The sequence below is a fragment of the Balearica regulorum genome, unplaced genomic scaffold, assembly GCF_011004875.1.
Source record: "Balearica regulorum gibbericeps isolate bBalReg1 unplaced genomic scaffold, bBalReg1.pri scaffold_86_arrow_ctg1, whole genome shotgun sequence".
NCBI lineage: Eukaryota > Metazoa > Chordata > Aves > Gruiformes > Gruidae > Balearica > Balearica regulorum.
This window is the reverse complement of record NW_022679085.1, coordinates 26003-49154: the sequence shown is the minus strand read 5'-3', so window position 1 is coordinate 49154 and position 23152 is coordinate 26003. Positions and strand designations below refer to the sequence as shown.

At 63.1% G+C, this 23152-nt stretch overlaps 2 protein-coding genes and 1 long non-coding RNA gene across 3 annotated transcripts in view; 1 reads left to right on the top strand and 2 right to left on the bottom strand.

The window, feature by feature from the left end:
• Positions 1 to 387: 387 nt before the first annotated feature.
• Positions 388 to 1064, bottom strand: LOC142599831 (uncharacterized). Its single transcript, XR_012833262.1, has 3 exons — positions 906 to 1064; positions 642 to 830; positions 388 to 608 (listed from the first exon to the last, which is right to left on the bottom strand). It is a non-coding gene; the product is annotated as an uncharacterized LOC142599831 (long non-coding RNA).
• A 425-nt stretch (positions 1065 to 1489) lies between these two features.
• Positions 1490 to 23152, bottom strand: part of AP4M1 (adaptor related protein complex 4 subunit mu 1) — a 44932-nt gene continuing 23269 nt past the window's right edge. The window contains exon 15 of the mRNA XM_075741584.1: positions 1490 to 1691. Within this exon, the coding sequence (XP_075597699.1) occupies positions 1632 to 1691 (60 nt within the window). The 3' untranslated portion in view covers positions 1490 to 1631. The remainder of the gene's footprint in view (positions 1692 to 23152) is intronic.
• POLR2A (RNA polymerase II subunit A) overlaps positions 3354 to 23152 on the top strand; it is a 29916-nt gene continuing 10117 nt past the window's right edge. The window contains exons 1-16 of the mRNA XM_075741581.1: positions 3354 to 3574; positions 5011 to 5143; positions 5695 to 5831; positions 6765 to 6938; positions 8610 to 8891; positions 9504 to 9665; positions 10980 to 11200; positions 12974 to 13106; positions 14552 to 14676; positions 16871 to 17081; positions 17820 to 18029; positions 19368 to 19536; positions 19991 to 20085; positions 20757 to 20960; positions 21614 to 21836; positions 22313 to 22496. Coding sequence (XP_075597696.1) covers positions 3485 to 3574; positions 5011 to 5143; positions 5695 to 5831; positions 6765 to 6938; positions 8610 to 8891; positions 9504 to 9665; positions 10980 to 11200; positions 12974 to 13106; positions 14552 to 14676; positions 16871 to 17081; positions 17820 to 18029; positions 19368 to 19536; positions 19991 to 20085; positions 20757 to 20960; positions 21614 to 21836; positions 22313 to 22496 — 2753 coding nt within the window. The 5' untranslated portion in view covers positions 3354 to 3484. The remainder of the gene's footprint in view (positions 3575 to 5010; positions 5144 to 5694; positions 5832 to 6764; positions 6939 to 8609; positions 8892 to 9503; positions 9666 to 10979; positions 11201 to 12973; positions 13107 to 14551; positions 14677 to 16870; positions 17082 to 17819; positions 18030 to 19367; positions 19537 to 19990; positions 20086 to 20756; positions 20961 to 21613; positions 21837 to 22312; positions 22497 to 23152) is intronic.

Sequence of the window (23152 nt, the reverse complement as noted above, 5' to 3'; positions counted from 1 at the left end):
GGGGCCGGTTGATGTCGCGACGGCGGCGGCGGCGGCGGCGGCGGCACAAGATGGAGGCGGCGCCGTTGGGCCCCGGGTGGGAGGGAGCCCCCCCCGCCCCACGCCACGGGGGACACGGGGGGGACACGGGGGGGACACGGGGGGGGGAGACAGACGGCGGGGAGGGGGACATGGCGGGGAACGGCGGAGGAACGGGGGGGGACAAGGGGAGGTGGACGGGGGGCACAGGCGGAGGCAGAGGCAGAGGGACAAGCGGAGGGACAAGCGGGGGGCACAGCGGGACAAAACTGGGGGACGCGGCCAGGGGACACAGGCGGGGGGACACAGGCGGGGGGTACAGCAGGACACAGGCGGGGATACAGCCGGGGTGGGGGGTATGGTGGGACACAATGGGGGACCCAAGAGGGGGTACAGGAGGACACAGTCGGGGACACAGCTGAGGGTACATGCGGGGATACAGCCGGGGTGGGGTACGGTGGGACACAAGGGGGGGGACAAGTGGGGGACAAGCGGGGTACCGCAGCGCACAACCGGGGGGCACAGCCGGGGGCACAGCTGGGTACGGCAGTACACAACCGGGGACACAACTGGAGTACAACAGGACACAACTGGACACACAACCGGGGTACAACAGCGCACACGCAGGGATACAACGGGGGTACAACAGCGCACAACTGGGGTACAACAGCGCACAACTGGGGACACAACAACTGGGGTACAACAGCACATACAGAGGGATACAACCAGGGTACAACAGCACGCAAACAGGGACACCACTGGGGTACAACAGCACACAACCGGGGGACAAGTGGGGACACAACAGGACACAACTGGGGTACAGCAGCACACAACCGGGGACACAACTGGACACAGCTGGGGACACACCTGGGGATACAATGGGGCACAACAGGACACAACTGGGGTACAACAACACACAACTGGGGACAGAACCGGGGTACAACAGGACACGACTGGACACAGGTGGGGTACAGCAGCACACAGCCGGTGACACAACGTACACGGCTGGGGGTACCACAGACCACAGTTGTCTGTGTGTGTTGTAGCGCTGTCGCGAGTTGCGCCACGTTGCGTCACGTTGTCACCGCGTCACCGGCTGCATCGTGTTGCACGGTGCACTGGGTTGTGTTGTACATCAGGCTGTGCCGCACGGTGTTGCAGGTTGTGTTGTGCATTGGGTTGTGCCGCACAGCGTGATGGGTTGTGTTGTACGTCAGGCTGTGCCGCATGGTGTTGCAGGTTGTGTTGTGCATTGGGTTGTGCCGCACAGCGTGATGGGTTGTGTTGTACGTCAGGCTGTGCCGCACGGTGTTGCGGGCTGTATTGTACATCAGGTTGTGTTGCGCACCAGGCTGAGTTTCACAGCGTTGTGGGTCGTGTTGTGCGTCAGACTGGGCTGCAGAGTGTTGTGGGTTGTGTTGTGCAACCGGCTGCGTATGGTGCACGTCAGGCCACGCTGCACAGCGTTGCAGGTTGTGTTGTAGGTCAGGCTGAGTTTCACGGTGTTGCAGGTTGTGTTGTGCATCAGGCTGTGCAGCACATCAGGGTGTGTTGCAAGTTGTTGTGGGTCATGCTGTGCGTCAGGCTGCACCGGCAGTGTTGCAGGTTGTGTTTCATGTCAAACTGTGCTGCACGGTGTCACGAGTCATGTTGTGTGTCAGGCTGGGCTGCAGGGTGTTGTCATTTGTTTTGCACATCAGGCTGTACAGGACGGGGACGCAGGCGGTGTTGTGTGTCAGGTTGTGCTGGACAGTGTTGCAGGAGGTGTTGTGCAACAGGCTGCGGCGCAGGGTGTTGCGGGCTGTGTTGTATGTCAGGCTGCATGATGTTGTGGGTTGTGCTGTGCAACAGGTTGTGTTGCATGTCAATCTGTTGTGTTCTGTGTCAAGCACGTCACAGGTTGTGTCCTGTGTCAGGCTGCGCTGCACGGTGTTGTGGGATGCGTTGTGGCATACGTCAGGCTGAATTTCACGGTGTTGAGGGGTTGTGCTGTGTCAGGCTGCGCCGCATGGTGTTGCGGGTTGTGTTGTGCGTCACGTTGTACATCAGGCTGTGTCGCGCACCATTGCATGTTGTGTTGTGACACACGGTGTTGCCTGTTGCTGTGCCGCACAAGCGGCACCATGGGCCTGTACACCCCGGGAACAACCACGTCCATCACCGCCTGTACCCCTTGTCACGCCACCACTGTAACCTGTTGTGTCCCCTGACGTCCCCAGCTGCGGAGTGTTGTCGTACCCCCCCCAGTCACGCTCTATCACCCCGTTTCTCGGGTTGTAGACACAGGGACCCCATTGGTGACCCCACCAGTGACGGTGACCAGATCTCACCAGGGGACATGACACAGGGTGACGGTGTCACCGATGACAGGCGGACGCGGTGACGCTGGGGGGGTGTGACGGACGCCCCGCGGGTGACGGGGGATGGAGGGACGTGCACCCCACTGATGGCACAGTGCCGAACCCTCCCGCTCCCCCCAAAACACCCTTTTCTTGCCTCTTTCTGCCCCCAAACCCTCCTGCTCCCCCCGGGTCCCCCCTCCCTGCCCCTAACTGCCCCCCAAACCCTCCTGCTCCCCCAAATCCCCCCTCCCTGCCTCCCCAGCCCCTCCTGCTCCCCTGCAAACACCCCCCAGACCCTCCCACCCCCCGCGACCCCCTCCCCGTCTACCCCAGCCCCTTCCCCGCCCTCCCTGAGGCCGCTCCCGCCATGCACGGAGTAGGCCCAAAGCCGCGGCCTTTCCCAGCAGCGGCGGCTGAGCCGACGAGCGTCGGCGCGGGCGGGGACAGTGGGCGAGGCCGCGGCGGCGCAGGCCGCGACCCGGAACGGAGTTTCGGCAATCTCCGGCCTCTTCGGTAATCTCCGGCCACTTCCGGCAGCGCTTCGGTAATCTTCGGCCGCTTCCGGCAACGCTTAGCACTCGGGCGCGGGGGGCGGGGCTTTCCGCCGCGCGGGCCTCATGAATTATTCATGAACCGGTCCCACCGCGGGAGGGGAGGCCGCCGGTGCTACGTCCCGCCGGTGTCACACGGAGCAGCCTCCTCCTCCCGTTCCCCCCCCCCGCTCCTCGCTTCCTACGATAACGTTAACGGATTCCTCTGCCCCCTCCTCTCTCCACCTCCTCAATCCCGGCTTCCTCCGCGCCGCTTCCCCCCTCCCTTTGCCGCTCCGCCGTTTGGTACGCTCCGGCCACGCCCCCTCCCACCGCACGGTCCGCCTCGCGCAGGGGGCGAGTCTATATAAGGAGGCGCGGGCGGCCGCAACGCTCAGTCGCGCCAGGGAGCGCGCAACGGCCGGACGTAAAAGGGGGGGGGGGACCCGGCGGGGCGCCGGGATCGTTAGGGGCTGGGGGGGGCGGCAGCGGCTCGCCGTGGGGCTGGTTCCCCCCGGTAGGATTTGATTATTAAAGCGGCTGAGGGATTCTGAAGTAGCCGAGGCGGCGTAAGGCCGCTGTCCGACCGGCGCCATGCACGGTGGGCCGCCCTCGGGGGACAGCGCTTGCCCGCTGCGAACCATCAAGAGAGTCCAGTTTGGCATCCTCAGCCCCGATGAGATGGTACCGGAGCCGGGGAGAGGAGACGGTGGAGGGAACGGGAACAGAGGGGAAGCGGCGGCGGGAAATGGCGCCGGGGCACCGAGAGGGGGGGATAGAGAGGCCCCGGGGACGGGCGGTGCCCGCCCGACGGGGTGTAGCGCCCCCCAGAGGCCGGGGGGAGAGGGTGGAGGGGACGTTGGGGTGTCCTGGAGGGACCTTGGGGTCCCTGGGGGTGCCCGGGGGGTCTCTGGAGGGTGGGGGTGAGGTGCTTAGGGTGTCCTGGAGGGGCACTGGGATCATTAGGGGGGGTCCAGTGGGGATTTTGGGGTGCGTGGAGTGATGTGGGGGTCCTTGGAGGTGTCTCTGGAGGGGAATTGGGGTTCCTGGAGGAGTCTTGGGGGGCCCTGGAATGGCACTGGGGTCCTTGGGGGTGCTCTGGAGGCCTCTGGAGGGGCCTTGGGGTCCCTGGGGATCATGTAGAGGGATATAGGGGTGCCTTGGCAGGCCCTTGAGGTCCCAGGGGGTCCCTTGGGGTGTCCTGGAGTGGTATTGGGGTCTCTGGGGATCCCCAGGGAGCATGTGGAGAATTCTTGGGGTGTCCTGGTGAGACCTTGGGGTCCCTGGGGATGCCCCGGGGGTCTCTGGAGGGGAGTTGAGGTTCTTTGGGTGCCCTGGAGGGGTCTTTGGGTGTTTGGAGGCGCCCTGGAGGCGTGCTGGGCTGTCCTGGAGGAGCATTGGGATCGGGGGGGGGGGGGGGCGGTCCGGGGGGCTTTTTGGGTGCGTGGAGGGGGATTGGGGTGCCCTGGAGGGGTGTGGGGGTCCTTGGAGGTGTGTCCAAAGGGAAATTGAGGTCTCTGGGGTGCCCACCAGGCCTCTGGAGGGGTATTGGGGTCCCTGGGGGTGTCCAGGAGGCTTGTGGAGAAACATTGGGGTCCCTGGGGTGGCCCTGGGGGGGGTCTAGGAAATCGTTGGAGTTTTTGGGGTGCCCTGGAGTGGTATCGGGGTCCCTGGGGATCCTATGGAGGGACATGAGGGGGCCCTGGAGGGTCCTTGAGGTCCTAGGGGGTCTCTTGGGGTGCCCTGGAGTGGTATTGGGGTCTGTGGGGATCCCCAGGGAGCATGTGGAGGGACATTGGGGTGCCCCGAAGGGGTATTGGGGTCCCTAAGGGTGCCCTGGAGGGGTGTTGGGGTCCCTGGGGGTATCCAGGGGTGACTTGGGGTGGCCAGAGATGTTGGGGGGGGCCCTTTGGGGGTCCCTGGGGGAGTTTCAGGGTGCTTATGAGGTGCTTTGCAGTGGGTTGGGGGTAACCCAGGGGTGTCTTGGGGTGTCCCTGAGCCCCCCCTTGTCCTGTCCTCGTCTATTTGGGGTGTCATGGGGTGCTTAGGAGATAAACTGGGGGGGCTAGGGGCTCCCCGCGTGCCTCAGATTCCCCTCACCCCCCCTCTTTCCCTCCCAGAAACGGATGTCGGTGACCGAGGGGGGCATCAAGTACCCCGAAACGACAGAGGGGGGTCGCCCCAAACTGGGGGGGCTCATGGACCCCCGTCAGGGCGTCATCGAGAGGACGGGGCGCTGCCAGACCTGCGCCGGTGAGTGGGGGCCCCCCAAAACCGCCTGGGGAAGTGGGGGGGGCATCCCACCTCTGTGTGGAGCTGCTCTGAGAAGGTTTTTTTGTGGGGGGGCACCTCCTTCTTTTTTGGGGAGCCCCATTTTTTTGAGGGGGGCATCTTCCAGGTCACATATTGTGGCTGGAAAAGGGGGTGATCCCCAACAGCCCCCCATTTCTTCCCCCCCCTCCCCAAATTGCAGGGCCGCCTTGCCTCGATATAGCCCCACTCAGGGGCTTCTTTTAGGGGGGATTGTTCTCTTTTGGGGGGTCTTGTTTTGGGGGAGCCCTTTCTCTTGGGAGGGGAGGGATCCCCTTTTTGGGGGTGATCTCCTTCCAGCCCCCCCATTTTCCCCCCCACACACCCCCAGGAATTCACCTCAACCCCCACTCCTGACCGCGCTTCTGGTGGGACAAAACCTTGCCAGGGGGTGGGGGGGGTGTCCCCAAATCCTAAAACCTTCCCCCAAAATGACGGGGTACCCCCCCAAAATGACGGGGTACCCCCCCAAAATGACGGGGTACTCCTCCCAGGGAACATGACGGAGTGTCCGGGCCACTTTGGTCACATCGAGCTGGCCAAACCCGTTTTCCACGTCGGTTTTTTGGGCAAGACCATGAAGATCCTGCGTTGCGTCTGCTTCTTCTGCTCCAAACTGCTGGTGGACTCGGTGAGACCCCCCAAAAAACCAGCGGAGGGGTGGGGGGTCACTATAGCCCCCCCCCCCCCAAATTGGGGAGGGTGGTGGGGTTCAGCCTTCACCCAAAAAACCCAGCCCTGTGGTGGCACCTCGAAGGCGCGGTGACGCTGACGCCTTCCCTCCGCGTTGGGTTGTAGCTCAGGAGGATCAGTCCCGGTGTCCCAGTTGGGCACTGGGACCAGTTTGGGGGGTGACAGGGTTGGGGGGGGGAGAGCACCAAGAGGGGGTGACAAGGTTGGGGGGGGGACACTGAGAATGGGTGACAAAGTTGGGGAGCGGGGTGGCACTTAGAAGAGGTGACAGGGTCTGGAAACACACCCCGAGAGGGGGTGACAGGGCTGGGGGACACCCCAAGGGGGGTGTGACAAGGTGGGGGGACACACTGAGAGGGGGTGACAGGGTTGGGGGGGACACCCTGAGGGAGGGTGACAAGGTTGGGGGGGACACTGAGGGGGGGTGACAGGGCTGGGGGACACACCGAGGGGGGGGGTGATAGGGTGGGGGGACACACCAAGAATGGGTGACAGGGTTGGGGGGACACCCTGAGGGGGTGTGACAAGGTTGGGGGACACACTGAGAATGGGTGACAGGGTGGCGGGGGACACTGAGAATGGGTGACAGGGTGGCGGGGGACACCAAGAATGGGTGTCAGGGCTGGGGGGACACCCCAAGGTGGGGGTGACAGGGCTGGTGGGACACCCTGAGGCGAGGTGACAAGCTTGGGGGACACACTGAGAGGGGGTGACGGGGTTGGGGGGGACACGGGGTTGTCACCTGCTGGGTGGTTCTTGGAGCCCTGGAGATGGTGGGGGACCATATCAGGACAGCACCCAACCCCCCGTGACCCCAAAAGAGCTTGTTGTGACCCCAAAGTGTCTTTTTTTCTTTTTTTTTTTTGAGCAGAACAACCCCAAAATCAAGGACATTTTGGGGAAATCGAAGGGGCAGCCCAAGAAGCGGCTGACGCACGTCTACGACCTCTGCAAAGGGAAGAACATCTGCGAGGGGGGCGAGGAGATGGACCACAAATTCGGGGTGGAGCAGCCCGAGGGGGACGAGGACCTGACCAAGGAGAAGGTGGGGATCCCCCCCCCGTGCCCCCAAATCTCCCCCCCCCGCGCCCCCAAATCTCCCCCCCACACCCCCAAATCTCCCCCCCACACCCCCAAATCTCCCCCCCCACACCCCCAAATCTCCCCCCCACACCCCCAAATCTCCCCCGGGTGCTGGTGTCCCCTCGGAGGTGGCTTATGACCCCCCCCCAGAGTCCGCGTCGTGGGGGTGGTGGCACCTTGGTGTCCCCTGTTAACGCTTGTTAATGACCCTGGGTGCTCGTTAATGACCCTGGGTGCTCGTTAACGATCCTGGGTGCCCCCATCACCCCGTTAATGCCCCAGCCAGGGCCGTTGGGGGGTGCAGGCAGTACCACCCCCCATTAATGCTCCCGTGGTCTCGTTAACAGCCTCGTTATACTCTCGTGACCTCGTTAATGACCCCATTAATGCCCCCCTGACCTCGTTAACCCTGGCAGGACCACAGGGGGTTGTGGGTGGTATCAGCCCTGGATCCAACTGCCTCGTTAATGCCCCGTTAACCCCCCCCATTTCCGCATTAATCACCCCATTAATGCCCCCGTGACCCCGTTAATAGCTCGTTAATGCCCCCATGACCCCATTAATAGCTCGTTAGTGCCTCTGTGACCCCATTAATAGCTCGTTAATGCCCCGTGACCCCATTAATACCCAGTTAACCCCCCATTTCCACATTAATCCCCCCGATAACGCTCCTGTGACCCCATCAGTACCCCGATAACGCTCCTGTGACCCCATCAATACCCTGTTAATGCCCCGTTAACGCCTCTCATGACCCCATTAATACCCTAATAATGCTCCTGGGACCTCGTTAGTGCCCCTGTGACCCCACTAATACCCCATTAACCCCCCGTTTCCACATTGATCCCCCAGTAATGCCCCCGTGATCGCATTAACACCCCGATAACGCTCCTCTGACCCCCTTAATACCCCAGTAATGCCTCGTGACCTCGTTAATGCCCCTGTGACCCCATTAATACCCCCTTAATGCCCCCGTTTCCACATTAATCCCCCCATTAATGACCCCATGACCCCGTTAATGCTCCTGTGACCCCCCATTTCCACATTAATCCCCCCGTTAGTGCCCCTGTGACCCCGTTAATACCCCATTAATGCTCCCCTGACCCCGTTAATGCCCTGTTAACCCCCATTTCCACATTAATGCCCCCGTGACCCCGTTAATACCCCGTTAATGCCCTGTTAACCCTCATTTCCACATTAATCCCCCCGTTAGTACCCCTGTGACCCCGTTAACACCCCATTAATGCCCCCCTGACCCCGTTAATGCCCTGTTAACCCCCATTTCCACATTAATCCCCCCGTTAGTACTCCTGTGACCCTGTTAATACCCCATTAATGCCCCCCTGACCCCGTTAATGCCCCGTTAGCCCCCCATTTCCACATTAATGCCCCCGTCAGTGGCCCTGTGACCCCGTTAACACCCCATTAATGCCCCCTTAACTCCATTAATGCCCCCTTAACCCCACCAATGCCCCCTTAACCCCCCGATTTCTGCATTAATCCCCCCGATAACGCCCCGTGACCCCGTTAATACCCCGTTAACCTCTCATTTCCACGTTAGTGCCCCCGTTAATGCCCCCGCACCCCGTTAACCCCCCCCCCCACCCCGATCTCCTCTTTCCCTGCCCCTTCCCAGGGCCACGGAGGTTGCGGTCGCTACCAACCCCGGATCCGTCGGTCGGGTCTGGAGCTTTACGCCGAGTGGAAACACGTTAACGAGGATTCGCAGGAGAAGAAGATCTTGCTCAGCCCCGAGCGGGTGCACGAGATCTTCAAACGTATCTCGGACGAGGAATGTTTCGTTCTGGGCATGGACCCCAAATTCGCTCGCCCCGAGTGGATGGTTTGTACCGTCCTGCCCGTGCCCCCCCTCTCCGTACGCCCCGCCGTCGTCATGCAGGGCTCTGCCCGCAACCAGGTGGGGACCCGCTGCCGGGGTCTGATTTTTTTTGGGGGGGGGTGGGGTGGGGGGGTCTCTGGGGAGGTTTTGGGGTGACGTTGGGGGTCCTTGAGGTGGGGGCTGCCTGTGAACCCCCACTGTCATCGCCCAGGGCTTTGCCTGAAACCAGGTGGGGACCCGCTGCTGGGGTCTGGGTGTTTTGGGGGGGTTCCTGGGGAGGTTTTGAGGGGGTCCCTGGGAGTTTTTAGGGTCCCTGGGGAGGTTTTGGGGTGTCATTAGGGGTCCCTGAGGCAGGGGGCTGCTTGTGTGCCCTCTCTGAGTACCCCACTGTCATCACCCAGGGCTCTGTGTGCCTCCAGGTGGGGCCCAGATGCTGGGGTTCACATTTTTGGGGGGGGTCTCAGACACCTAGAGGATCCCTGGGGGGGGGGAGTTGGGGTCCCTGGGGGGGATTTGGGGTCCCTAGGGGGGATTTTGGGGGATCCCCCCCACCCTGATGCATTTTGGGGTGTCCCCAAACAACAGAGTCCACGATTGATTCTGGGGGTTCCCCGATGTGTTGGAGGGTGCTGCCTGGACCGCGGGGCTCCTCCTGCCCCCCCTCATTAATTTTTGGGGTCCCCCCCTCAGGATGACCTCACCCACAAACTGGCCGACATCGTTAAGATCAACAACCAGCTTCGCCGTAACGAGCAGAACGGGGCGGCCGCCCACGTCATCGCCGAGGACGTCAAACTCCTCCAGTTCCACGTGGCCACCATGGTGGACAACGAGCTGCCCGGCTTGCCCAGGGTGAGGGAACGCGGGCAGGGAGTGCAGGCAGGGAGTGCAGGCAGGGGTGGGAGGGAGGGTTGGGGGTCCTGGGGAGCAGGGACGGGTAGGATGTGATGATAGCACAGGCAGGGAGTGCAGGCAGGGGGTGGGAAGAGAGCAGGCAGGGGGTGGAGGGAGGGCAGGGAGTGCCAGCATGGGCAGGACACCGAGTGCGGGCAGGGGATGCTGGTGGAGCAGGCAGGGAGTGCAGGCAGGGGCAGGGTGTGCTGAGAGGGCAGGCAGGGGCAGAGTGCAGGCAGGGGACAGGCAGGTTGTGCTGGGAGTGCAGGCAGGGGCAGAGAGCAGGCAGGGGGCAGGCAGGGTGTGCTGAGAGTGCAGGCAGGGGCAGAGGGCAGGCAGGGGACAGGCAGGTTGTGGTAGGAGTGCAGGCAGGGGCAGAGGGCAGGCAGAGGCAGAGTGCAGGCAGGGGGCAGGCAGGTTGTGCTGGGAGTGCAGGCAGGGGCAGAGTGCAGGCAGGGGGCAGGCAGGTTGTGCTGGGAGTGCAGGCGGGGGCAGGGGGCAGGCAGGGGGCAGGCAGGGTGTGCTGGGAGTGCAGGCAGGGGCAGGGGGCAGGCAGGGTGTGGTAGGAGTGCAGGCAGGGGCAGAGTGCAGGCAGGGGACAGGCAGGTTGTGGTAGGAGTGCAGGCAGGGGCAGAGTGCAGGCAGGGGACAGGCAGGGTGTGCTAGGAGTGCAGGCAGGGGCAGAGTGCAGGCAGGGGACAGGCAGGCTGGGAGCCCCCCGACACCCCCACTCCCATGGAGGGTCAGTACCCCAACCCCTACTCACCCCCTGGATCTTGGGGGGGTCTCCTCCCCCCCGAACCCCCTTTTCCCCCTTCCAGGCCGTGCAGAAGTTGGGGGGGTCCCCCAGATCCCGTAGAGCCCCCCCAGATCCCGTAGAGCCCCCTGAAATCCCGTAGAGCCCCCCCCAAATCCCTCCCCAAAACCACTGCAACAGCTGGGGAGGGTCCCTGTGTCCCCCTGGCCAATCCCAGATCTTGGGGGGCCCTGGGGGGGGGGGTGTCTCTCCCCACCCTGAACCCCCTTTTCCCCTCTCCAGGCTGTGTAGAGGTTGGGGGGGTCCCCCAAATCCCTTAGAGCCCCCCCATGCATCTTATTTCCCCCCCAAATCCCTCCCCGTACCCCCCAAAGCCACAGCAGCACCTGGGGCCGGCTCCTAGGGAGGGTTTCTGTCCCCCCTCCAGCCGATCCTGGATCTTGGGGGACCCCGGGGGGGGGGGGGTCTCTCCTCACCCTGAACCCCCCTTTTTTCCCCCCCCTCCGCCTTCCCAGGCCATGCAGAAGTCGGGGCGTCCCCTGAAGTCCCTGAAGCAGCGGCTGAAGGGCAAGGAGGGCCGGGTACGGGGCAACCTGATGGGCAAGCGGGTGGATTTCTCGGCCCGCACCGTCATCACCCCCGACCCCAACCTGGCCATCGACCAGGTGGGCGTCCCCCGCTCCATCGCCGCCAACATGACCTTCGCCGAGATCGTCACCCCCTTCAACATCGACCGGTGGGGACACGGGGGGGACACACACACACGGGGGGGGGACGTTGGGGGGGGCTGAAGGGGCGTGGGGATGGGGGTGACACGGGGGGACGTGGGGGGGCTGAAGGGACGTGGGGACATGGGGGGACACGGGGGGACGTGGGGGGGCTGAAGGGGCGTGGGGATGGGGGGGACACGGGGGGACGTGGGGGGGCTGAAGGGGCGTGGGGAAGGGGGGACACGGGGGGACGTGGGGGGGCTGAAGGGACGTGGGGATGGGGGGACACGGGGGGACGTGGGGGACTGAAGGGACGTGGGGATGGGGGGACACGGGGGGACGTGGGGGGGCTGAAGGGACGTGGGGATGGGGGGGACACGGGGGGACGTGGGGGACTGAAGGGGCGTGGGGATGGGGGGGACACGGGGGGACGTGGGGGGGCTGAAGGGACGTGGGGATGGGGGGGACACGGGGGGACGTGGGGGGCTGAAGGGGCGTGGGGATGGGGGGACACGGGGGGGACGTGGGGGACTGAAGGGGCGTGGGGATGGGGGGACACGGGGGGACGTGGGGGGGCTGAAGGGACGTGGGGATGGGGGGGACACGGGGGGACGTGGGGGGGCTGAAGGGACGTGGGGATGGGGGGGACACGGGGGGGCTAAAGGGACATGGGGACACGGGGGGGACTAAAGAGACATGGTGGGGGGACACGCACACGGGGACGTGGGGGGGCTAAAGGGATGGGGGGACACAGGGGGACGTGGGGGGGCTGAAGGGACGTGGGGACACGGGGGGGCTAAAGAGACGTGGCGGGGGGACACACACACGGGGATGTGGGGGGCTAAAGGGACGTGGGGATGGGGGGACATGGGGGGCTAAAGGGGCGTGGGGGGGCTAAAGGGACACGGTGGGGGGGACACACACACATGGGGACATGGGGCTGAAGGGACGTGGGGATGGGGGGACATGGGGGGGCCAGAGGGACACGGCTGGGGGGACACACACGGGGGGCTAAAGGGACATGGGGGACACACACACGGGGACGTGGGGGGGCTAAAGGGACGTGGGGATGGGGGACACGGGGGGCACTAAAGGAACATGGGGGGACATGGGGACGTGGGGGGGACACGGAGAGATACAGGGGGACACAGGAACATGGAGGGGACTAAAGGGCTGTGGGGATGGGGGGACGTGGGGGGGACTAAAGGGACGTGGGGATGGGGGACACAGGGGGGGACTAAAGGGACATGGGGATGTGGGGACATGGGGACACAGGGATATGGGGGGGACTAAGGGGACATGGGGATGGGGGAACATGGCGGGGACAAAGGGACACGGGGACGTGGAGGGGATTAAAGGGGCACGGAGGGGCGGGGGGACACAAAGGGATGGGGGGACACGGACACGGTGGGGATGTGGGGACACAGCGGGGGACATGGGGAGATTTGGGGGGACACAAGGGGACAAGGGACTAAAGGGACACGGGGGGACAAGGGGACATGAGGAGCTTGGGGGGTGGGGGGCATGGGGGACACAGAGGGGACGGGGGGACATTGAGGGGCACGGGGGGACACAGACGTGGGGGGTGTTGGGGGGCACGTGGGGACACGTGGGGATGTTGGGGGACACGTGGGGATGTTGGGGGACACGTGGGGATGTTGGGGGGTGTCCAGTCATGTTGCCCCCCCCCCCCCCAGGCGACCATGGGGCGTGGCTTTGGGGACAACAGGGGGACAACGGGTGACGGGACCCCCCCCGAACCCCAAATGTGTGGGGTGTCGTGTGTCCCCCCCCCTCAGGCTGCAGGAGCTGGTGCGGCGGGGGAACAGCCAGTACCCCGGGGCCAAGTACATCATCCGGGACAACGGGGACCGCATCGACCTGCGCTTCCACCCCAAACCCAGCGACCTGCACCTCCAGATCGGCTACAAGGTGGGCCTGCGCCCCGAAACCGAGGGCTGCACCCCAAAACCTGAGGGGGGGGGCACCCACACTGCGCCCCGAAACGGCTTCTCCAAGGACTGCGTGGCCGCAGTCTGCGAACAGGGAGTTACTGGAGGGTTTTGGGGTCACTCCTGGGGGTTTTGGGGTCACTCCTGGGTTTTGGGGGGGGGATCCCCAAAGAGCATCAGATATTGGGGGGTGGTCTGTGGTTTTGGGGTTCACAGAACTGGGAAGGTTTGGGGGTCGATGCCACACCGCACCCCGAAATGGTTCCACACGTAGTTTGCAGTTCAGAGAGAGGGAATTCTTGGAGGGTTTTTGGGGTCACTCCTGGGTTTTTGGGGTCACTCTTGGGGTTTGAGGGGTCCCCAAGGAGCGTCAGATATTGGGGGGCGGTCTCTGCTTTTGGGGTTCACGGAATTGGGGTGCTTTGGGGGGCTGGTGCCACGCTGCGCCCCAAAACAACTCCTCTAGGGACAGCGCACGGCTCTAGTCCCCAAAGAGGGAGTTCCTGGAGGGTTTTGGGGTCACTCCTGGGGTTTGGGGTCACTCCTGGGGTTTGAGGGGTCCCTGAGGAGCATCAGATATTGGGGGGCCATCTCTAGTTTTGGGGTTCACAGAACTGGGGGGGGGGGGTTGGGGGGTCGGTGCCTGGTTTTGGGGTCCTTGAAGAATCAGGGGAGGCGTTAGGGAGTAAAAACAGGTTTTAGGATCTCTGAAGAGTTTTGGGGGTCACTCCTGGGTTTTGGGGTTACTCCTGGGTTTTGGGGTCACTTCTGGGTTTTGGGGTCACTCCTGGGATTTGGGGGGAAGGCCCCAAGGAGCATCAGCTATTGGGGGGTGGTCTCTGCTTTTGGGGTTCATGGAACTTGGGGGGGGTTTGGGGCTAGATTGTGGGGTTTAGGGTTGCTGCTGAGCGCAGGGTTTAGGAAGTCAGGCTCTGGTTTTGGGGTTCACAGAGAACTGGGGGGGGGGGGCTTGGGGAAGAAAACCAGGTTTTAGGGGCTCTGGAGGGTTTTGGGGTCACACACCCTGGTTTTGGGGTTCAGGAGGAGCCCCGAATTTTGGGGCTAATCCTTGGTTTTGGGGAAAATCTCCAGATATTTTAGGGGTCAGTTCCTGGTTTTGGGGTGTCAGGAGAACTCCGGATATTTTGGGGGTCAGCTGCTGGTTTTGGGGGTCCCTGAAGAATCCTGGTGGGGTTTTTTTTTTTTGGGATGTCACCCCTTAATTTTTGGGGTGATTCCATTGGGGGCACCAAAGAGGATTCGGGGTGAAATCCTGAGGTTTTAGATCTGTGAAAACGATGAGGGTTTGGGCTGAAATCGTGGGGTTTGGGCTGAAATCGTGGGGTTTGGGGTCCGCGGTGGTTTTTGGGGTCCCCGCCCCGGTTTGGGGGTGCAGGCCTGAGGCGGGGGGGGGTTTTTGGGCAGGTGGAGCGCCACATGTGCGACGGCGACATCGTCATCTTCAACCGGCAGCCCACGCTGCACAAGATGTCCATGATGGGTCACCGCGTCCGCATCCTGCCCTGGTCCACCTTCCGCCTCAACCTCAGGTACCCCCCGAAACTGCCCCCCCTGCACCCCGAAACTGCTCCCCCCGCACCCCGAAACTGCCCCCCCGCACCCCAAAACTGCCCCCCCTGCACCCCGAAACTGCCCCCCCCGCACCCCGAAACTGCCCCCCCTGCACCCCGAAACTGCCCTCCCTGCACCCCGGCACTGCCCCCTCCCAGCCCCCCAAAACTGACCCCCTGCGCCCCAAAACTGACCCCCTGCGCCCCGAAACTGCCCCCCCTGCACCCCGAAACTGCCCCCCCTGCACCCCAAAACTGCCCCCCCTGCACCCCGGCACTGCCCCCTCCCAGCCCCCCAAAACTGCTCCCCCCTTTGCCCCAAAACTGCCCCCCTGCACCCCAAAACTGACCCCCAGTAACCCCGAAACTGCCCCCTCTGCACCCCCAAAACTGCCCCCTCTGCACCCCTGAAACTGCCTCCTCTGCACCCCAAAACTGCCCCCCCAGTAACCCTGAAACTGCCCCCCCAGTAACCCTGAAACTGCTCCCCCTGCACCCCAAAACTGCCCCCTGCACCCCCAAAACTGCCCCCCCAGTAACCCCGGAACTGCCCCCCCTGCACCCCAAAACTGCCCCCCCGCACCCCAAAACTGACCCCCAGTAACCCTGAAACTGCCCCCCCTGCACCCCGAAACTGCCCCCCTGCACCCCAAAACTGCTCCCCCCGCACCCTGAAACTGCCCCCTCTGCACCCCAAAACTGCCCCCCCAGTAACCCTGAAACTGCCCCTCCAGTAACCCTGAAACTGCTCCCCCCGCACCCCAAAACTGCCCCCTGCACCCCCAAAACTGCCCCCCCAGTAACCCTGAAACTGCTCCCCCTGCACCCCAAAACTGCCCCCAGTAACCCCCAAAACTGCCCCCCCAGTAACCCCGGAACTGCCCCCCCCGCACCCCAAAACTGCCCCCCCCGCACCCCGGAACTGCCCCCCCCGCACCCCAAAACTGCCCCTTCTGCACCCCGGAACTGCCCCCCCTGTAACCCCGGAACTGCCCCCCCTGCACCCCGAAACTGCCCCCCCCGCACCCCCGAAACTGCCCCCCGCCCCCTGAAACTGCCCTCCCTGCACCCCAAAACTGCCCCCTTGCACCCTAAAACTGCTGCTGGCAACCCCAGAACTGCCCCCATCACCCCGAAACTGCCCCCCGCACCCCAAAACTGCCCCTCGTGACCCCAGAATTGCCCCCTGTGATCCTGGAACTGCCCCCCATGACCTCAAAACTGCCCCCCGCACCCCAAAACTGCCTCATTGCAGAGGGGTGACCTCAGAACTGCCCACCAGCACCCCAAAACTGCTCCTGTCACCCCAAGTTACCCCACTACAGACCCCCGGTGACCCCCAAACCCGGCTGGGTGCCCCATAACTGCTCCTGTCACCCCAAAACTGCCCCTGTGACCCCAAACCTGCCCTGATACAGACCCCCGGTGACCCCCAAACCCATCTGGGTGCCCCATAACCTCCTCCTGTCACCCCAAATTACCCCTCTGCAGACCCCCGGTGACCCCCAAACCTCTCCAGGTGCCCCATAACTGCCCCTATTACCCCTCTGCAGACCCCTGGTGACCCCCAAACCCCTCCGAGCGCCCCATAACTGCCCCACTCACCCCTCTGCAGACCCCCGGTGACCCCCAAACCCCTCCGAGTGCCCCATAACTGCCCCACTCACCCCTCTGCAGACCCCCGGTGACCCCCAAACCCCTCTGAGCGCCCCATAACTGCCCCACTCACCTCTCTGCGGACCCCCGGTGACCCCCAAACCTCTCCAGGTGCCCCGTAACTGCCCCACTCACCCCTCTGCAGACCCCCGGTGACCCCCAAATCCACCGGGGTGCCCCATAACTGCCCCTGTTACCCCTCTGCAGACCCCTGGTGATCCCCAAACCCCTCTGAGCGCCCCATAACTCCCCCACTCACCCCTCTGCAGACCCCTGGTGACCCCCAAACCCCTCCGAGTGCCCCATAACTGCCCCTGTTACCCCTTTGCAGACCCCCGGTGACCCCCAAACCTCTCCAGGTGCCCCATAACTGCCCCTGTTACCCCTCTGCAGACCCCCGGTGACCCCCAAACCTCTCCGAGCGCCCCATAACTGCCCCACTCACCCCTCTGCGGACCCCCGGTGACCCCCAAACCCACCCGACCGTCCCTGACGCCGTCCCCTCGTGTCCCCGCAGCGTCACCACCCCTTACAACGCGGATTTCGACGGGGACGAGATGAACCTCCACCTCCCGCAGTCCCTGGAGACGCGGGCGGAGATCCAGGAGTTGGCCATGGTCCCCCGCATGATCGTCACCCCCCAGTCCAACCGACCCGTCATGGGCATCGTGCAGGACACCCTCACCGCCGTCCGCAAGTTCACCAAGCGCGACGTCTTCCTCGAGCGCGTGAGTTCGGGGTCGAAAATGGCTTTTTTGGGGGGGCGGAAAGGGCTTTTTTTGGAGCGGGAAGGGCCCTTTTGGGGGCGGAAAGGGCCCTTTTGGGGGCGGAAAGGGCCCTTTTTTGGGGGCGGAAAGGGCCCTTTTGGGTCCTCAAGGGCTGTTTTGGGGCCGGAAAGGGCCCTTTTCGGTCCTTAAGGGCCCTTTTTTGGGGGCAGAAAGGGCCATTTTGGGTCCTTAAGGGCCCTTTTGGGGGCGGAAAGGGCCCTTTTGGGTCCTCAAGGGCCGTTTTGGGGGCGGAAAAGGCCCTTTTGGGTCCTTAAGGGCCCTTTTTTGGGGGCAGAAAGGGCCCTTTTGGGTCCTTAAGGGCCTTTTTGGGGGCGGAAAAGGCCCTTTTGGGTCCTCAAGGGCCATTTTTGGGGGTGGCAAGGGCTCTTTTGGGCCAGAAGGGCTCTTTTTTGGGGGGCAGAAAGGGGCTTTTTCTGGGGGCATGTCCCAGGGCTGGGGGGGTGTGTGTGTGTGTGTGTTTGGGGGTGTTTTGGGGTTGTGTGGGAGTTTTTGGGGTGCCCTTACGATATCTCCAGGAACTTTCCAGCTTCTTTTTGTCGTTTTTTTGCTTCCTGACGGGAGAATTTGGCTCACCCCAAATGCCAGGAGAACTTAGAGGAGATTATTTTTTTGGGGGCGGGAAATATCTTTATCCTGTGGGTGTTTTTGGGGTGCTGAGGGGTGTCCCCCAACCCGCAGGGAGAGGTGATGAACCTGTTGATGTTCCTCTCGACGTGGGATGGGAAAGTTCCCCAACCCGCCATCCTGAAACCTCGTCCCCTCTGGACGGGGAAACAAATCTTCTCCCTCATCATCCCCGGGCACATCAACTGCATCCGCACCCACAGCACCCACCCCGACGACGAGGACAGCGGGCCCTACAAACACATCTCCCCCGGGGACACCAAGGTGGGTGGTGGGTGCTCTGGGGGGGGGTTTTGGGTGCTCTGAGGGTGTTGGTGGGACACAGGGGTGCTCTGAGGGGGGTTTGGTGGGACGTGAGGATGGTCTGAGGGGGTTTGGGGGACTTGAGGGTGCTCGGGGGGGGGTTGGGTGCTCTGGGGGTGTTGATGGGACACAAGGGTGCTCTGAGGGGGGTTTGGTGGGACATGAGGATGGTCTGAGGGGGTTGGGGGACTTGAGGGTGCTCGGGGGGGGCTTTGGGTGCTCTGGGGGTGTTGATGGGACACAGGGGTGCTCTGAGGGGGGTTTGGTGGGACGTGAGGATGGTCTGAGGGGGTTTGGGGGACTTGAGGGTGCTCAGGGGGGGTTTGGGTGCTCTGGGGGTGTTGGTGGGACACAGGGGTGCTCTGAGGGGGGTTTGGTGGGACGTGAGGATGGTCTGAGGGGGTTTGGGGGACTTGAGGGTGCTCAGGGGGGGGCTTTGGGTGCTCTGGGGGTGTTGATGGGACACAGGGGTGCTCTGAGGGGGGTTTGGTGGGACGTGAGGATGGTCTTAAGGGGGTTTGGGGGACTTGAGGGTGCTCAGGGGGGGTTTGGGTGCTCTGGGGGTGTTGGTGGGACACAGGGGTGCTCTGAGGGGGGTTTGGGTGCTCTGAGGGGGGTTTGGTGGGACGTGAGGATGGTCTGAAGGGGTTTGGGGGACTTGAGGGTGCTCAGGGGGGGTTTGGGTGCTCTGGGGGTGTTGATGGGACACAAGGGTGCTCTGAGGGGGGGGTTTGGGTGCTCTGAGGGGGGTTTGGTGGGACGTGAGGATGGTCTGAGGGGGGTTTGGGGGACTTGAGGGTGCTCGGGGGGGGTTGGTGGGACACAAGGGTGCTCTGAGGGGGCGTTTGGTGGGACATGAGGATGGTCTAAGGGGGTTTGGGGGACTTGAGGGTGCTCGGGGGGGGCTTTAGGTGCTCTGGGGGTGTTGGTGGGACACAGGGGTGCTCTGAGGGGGGTTTGGGTGCTCTGAGGGGGGTTTGGTGGGACGTGAGGATGGTCTGAGGGGGGTTTGGGGGACTTGAGGGTGCTCTGGGGGGGCTTGGTGGGACTTAAGGTGCTCTTGGGGGTGCACTTGGGTGGCTGGGACCCCAAGTGTGTTTGGGGGTGCATTGAAGGGGGGGAAGAGGGTGTGGAGGAGCTTTGGGGCGATTGGGGGTGCTTGGGGGGGTTGGTGGGACCCAAAGGGATTGGGGATGCCTTGGGATGGGTGACAGTGGGCGCAGAGGACCCTTGGGGTGCTTAGAGGACACAAAGGTCCTTCGGGGTGGTTGGGTGGGGGCTGACACCCCGTTTTTGTAGGTGATCGTGGAGAACGGGGAGCTGATCATGGGCATCCTCTGCAAAAAGTCGTTGGGCACCTCGGCGGGTTCCTTGGTCCACATCTCCTACCTGGAGATGGGCCACGACACCACCCGCCTCTTCTACAGCAACATCCAAACCGTCATCAACAACTGGCTCCTCATCGAGGGTCAGGGTGCACCCAGACCTCGGGGTGGGGCGTTGGGGGGAACGCGAGGACCCCTCGTGATGCCACAGAGTGGGGGTTTGGTCATCTGGGGACCTTCTCCGTGGGACGGAGGGGTCTTGGGTGGTGTTCGTGGAGGGTCTTGGACACCATTCTGTGGGACAGTTGGGATCCAGGTGTTCTTTGGGGGGGCTTGCACCCCCTTTTTTTTGGGGACAGCAGGGACCCAGTTGGCTTGGGGGTGGTCTTGACCCCCCTTTTTTTGGCCCTGAGGACCTGGTTGGTCATGGGGTGCCACCAAACCCCCTTTTCTGGTAACGGGACCCTGGGGTCAGAACACCATGGCAGAGGGTTGGGTTTTGGGGTGAAAGGCACCCTGGGGAGGGACAGGATACAGGGTGGGGGTCACCTTGGGGTGGGGAGCACCCACCTGACCCCCCCCAGTTCCTTTCTCCAGGCCACACCATCGGCATTGGGGACTCCATTGCCGATGCAAAGACCTACCAGGACATCCAGAACACCATCAAGAAGGCCAAGCAAGATGTCATTGAGGTGAGCTCTGACTTTTGGGGGGGCTCCCTGGGGTTTTGGGAGGCGCTTTAGGAGGTTTTGGGGTGTCTGATGCTGGGGGATCCTCGGGGGGGATTTGGGGTGTCCTTGGCGGGGTAGATTTGGGCACTCCACAGCGTTTTGGGGAGGGTCTCCCTTGGTGATGCCAGCGGGTCCCAGTGAGTTGGGGGGTACCTCTGAGAGGATTTTGGGGTGCTTCCCAAAGTTCTGGGCACCCCCTGTGTCTGTGGAGGGTTTTGGGGTGCCCTGGTGATGCTGTGGGATCTGGGGGGGGAGAATGATGTAGGGTTCTGGGTTTTTGGAGCATCCTCAACGATTCTGGGACGTTTTGGGGCGCTCCTTGCAGTTTTAGGGCATCCGTCGTGATGCTGGGAGGGTTTTGGGGGGGCTCCCCCCAGCTTTTGGATCATCGCCAGTGACCTCAGCACGTTTTGGGGCGTTCTCCGGGATTCTGGAGCATCCCCACCCATCCCAGGAAGGTTTTGGGGCATTTCCTGATGATTTAGTTCACTCCCAGTCCCACTGGGACACTTGAAGGATCCTCCACGGGTGGTTTTCATCAACCTCAACTCCCTTCCGAGACATCTTGGGGTGCTCCCGGGGTTTTGGGGTGCCCCAGTGACACCGGCGGGGCTCTCCCGGTGTGGTGGTAGGTCATCGAGAAGGCCCACAACAACGAGCTGGAGCCCACCCCGGGGAACACGCTGCGGCAGACCTTTGAGAACCAGGTGAACCGTATCCTCAACGACGCCCGTGACAAGACGGGTTCCTCCGCCCAGAAGTCCCTTTCCGAGTACAACAATTTCAAGTCCATGGTGGTGTCAGGCGCCAAAGGCTCCAAGATCAACATCTCCCAGGTATTGGGGGGGGCCCTATGGGGTCTTGGGGGGCCCATATTGGGATGTCAGGGGTTCCAGGAGGATCTCTGTAGGGTTTGGAAGGGTTCTGGTTGGGTTTTGTAGACCTCTCTGGGATTCTTTTGAGGGTCTGTGGTGGTTTTTGGCACCATGAAGCCCAGGATGAACATCTTCCAGGTACTGGGGGGGGCCCTGCTGGGTCTTGGGGGGCTCCTAGGGGGGCCTGGGGGATCCCAGGAGAGCCTGTATGGGGTTTGGGAGTGTCCTTACGGGGCTTAGTGGACCTTGTCGGGGTCCATACAGGGCTTCATGGTGACCTTGGCCTCCAAGATGAACATTTCCCAGGTCCTTTGTGGATCCCTCCAGGTCCTTGGGGTGTTCGTTCCCCAGAGGTATCTGGGATCCCACCCAAGAGGTTTGTGGGACCAGTTTGATCACTGGGGGGGGGGGTCCCCGTGGGATTTGAGGGGACCCTGTGGGTCATTGTGATGGTCCACAGCGACATCAGTCGCGGTGAACGTCTCTCAGATACCTTGGGGATCCCAACAGGTGCTGGGGACGTTCCCCTGTGTGAACCGATGATCGTTATGAGGTCTGGGGACACTCCTGCCGCCCCCCCCAACCACATTGTCCCCCCTCAATGCTTCCGGCAGGTCATCGCGGTGGTGGGACAGCAGAACGTTGAGGGCAAGCGGATCCCCTTCGGTTTCAAGCACCGTACGCTGCCCCACTTCATCAAGGACGATTACGGCCCCGAGAGCCGAGGTTTTGTGGAGAACTCCTACCTGGCCGGCCTCACCCCAACCGAGTTCTTCTTCCATGCCATGGGTGGCCGTGAGGGTCTCATCGACACCGCCGTCAAGACAGCTGAGACTGGTCAGCGTCCCCCCAAGTCCTACACCCCAAAATTCCCCCCCCAAGGACCCCCAGTCTTCTCCACGGCCCCCCAACACCACCACCGTGCGGTGGCCCCATCTTCAGTGAGGTCGCTGAGAGATGATTCGTCTTTCTCTGGAGATCCTGGGGGGCTCTAAACACTCCTCCAGAGCCCACCGTGGATCCCCTGCTCTGTCCTGGGGTCCCCTGTGACCCCCAGACCTTCCTCTGGGACCCCCAGAACCTCCCCAGGTGCCCTCGAAGCCCTCCAGGACCCCCAAACCCTCCTCAGATGCCTCCTGGGGATCGTCAGTGCTCTTCAGGACCTCCAAACCCTCCTTAGATGTCTCCTGAGGATCCCCTAGAGCCCTCCAGGACCCCTAAACCCTCCCCAGATGCCCCCAAAGCCCTCCAGGACCCTCAGATCCCCCCCCTCTCCAAGGCTGACATCATGTCCCCCCCCGTCCCCCTCGCAGGCTACATCCAACGGCGACTGATCAAGTCGATGGAGTCGGTGATGGTGAAGTACGACGCGACGGTCCGTAACTCCATCAACCAGGTGGTGCAGCTGCGCTACGGGGAGGACGGGTTGGCGGGCGAGAGCGTCGAGTTCCAGAACCTGGCCACCCTCAAGCCCTCCAACAAGGCCTTCGAGAAGAAGTGAGTGAGGAACCCCCACCCATGGCGGGACGCTGGTGGCTTTTATTTTTATTTTTTTTTTTTGGGGTGGGGAGGTGTCTCAGAGCTGGGTGATGTCCTGAGGTGTGCCAGCAGGCTGCTGCCCTAGAGCTGAGCCCATCTTGGTGTCCCCAAGCTGCTCCTGCCCATGTTGGGGTTCATCTTGGTGTCCCCAAGCTCTTTCTCCCCATGTTGGGGTTCATCTTGGTGTCCCCAAGCTGCTCCTGCCCGTGTTGGGGTTCATCTTGGTGTCCCCAAGCTGCTCCTGCCCGTGTTGGGGTTCATCTTGGTGTCCCCAAGCTGCTCCTGCCCGTGTTGGGGTTCATCTTGGTGTCCCCAAGCTGCTCCTGCCCATGTTGGGACCCATCTTGGTGTCCCCAAGCTGCTCCTGCCCGTGTTGGGGTTCATCTTGGTGTCCCCAAGCTGCTCCTGCCCATGTTGGGGTTCATCTTGGTGTCCCCAAGCTGCTCCTGCCCGTGTTGGGGTTCATCTTGGTGTCCCCAAGCTGCTCCTGCCCATGTTGGGGTTCATCTTGGTGTCCCCAAGCTGCTCCTGCCCATGTTGGGGTTCATCTTGGTGTCCCCAAGCTCTTTCTCCCCATGTTGGGAGCCATTTTGATGTCCCCAAGCTGTCCCTCT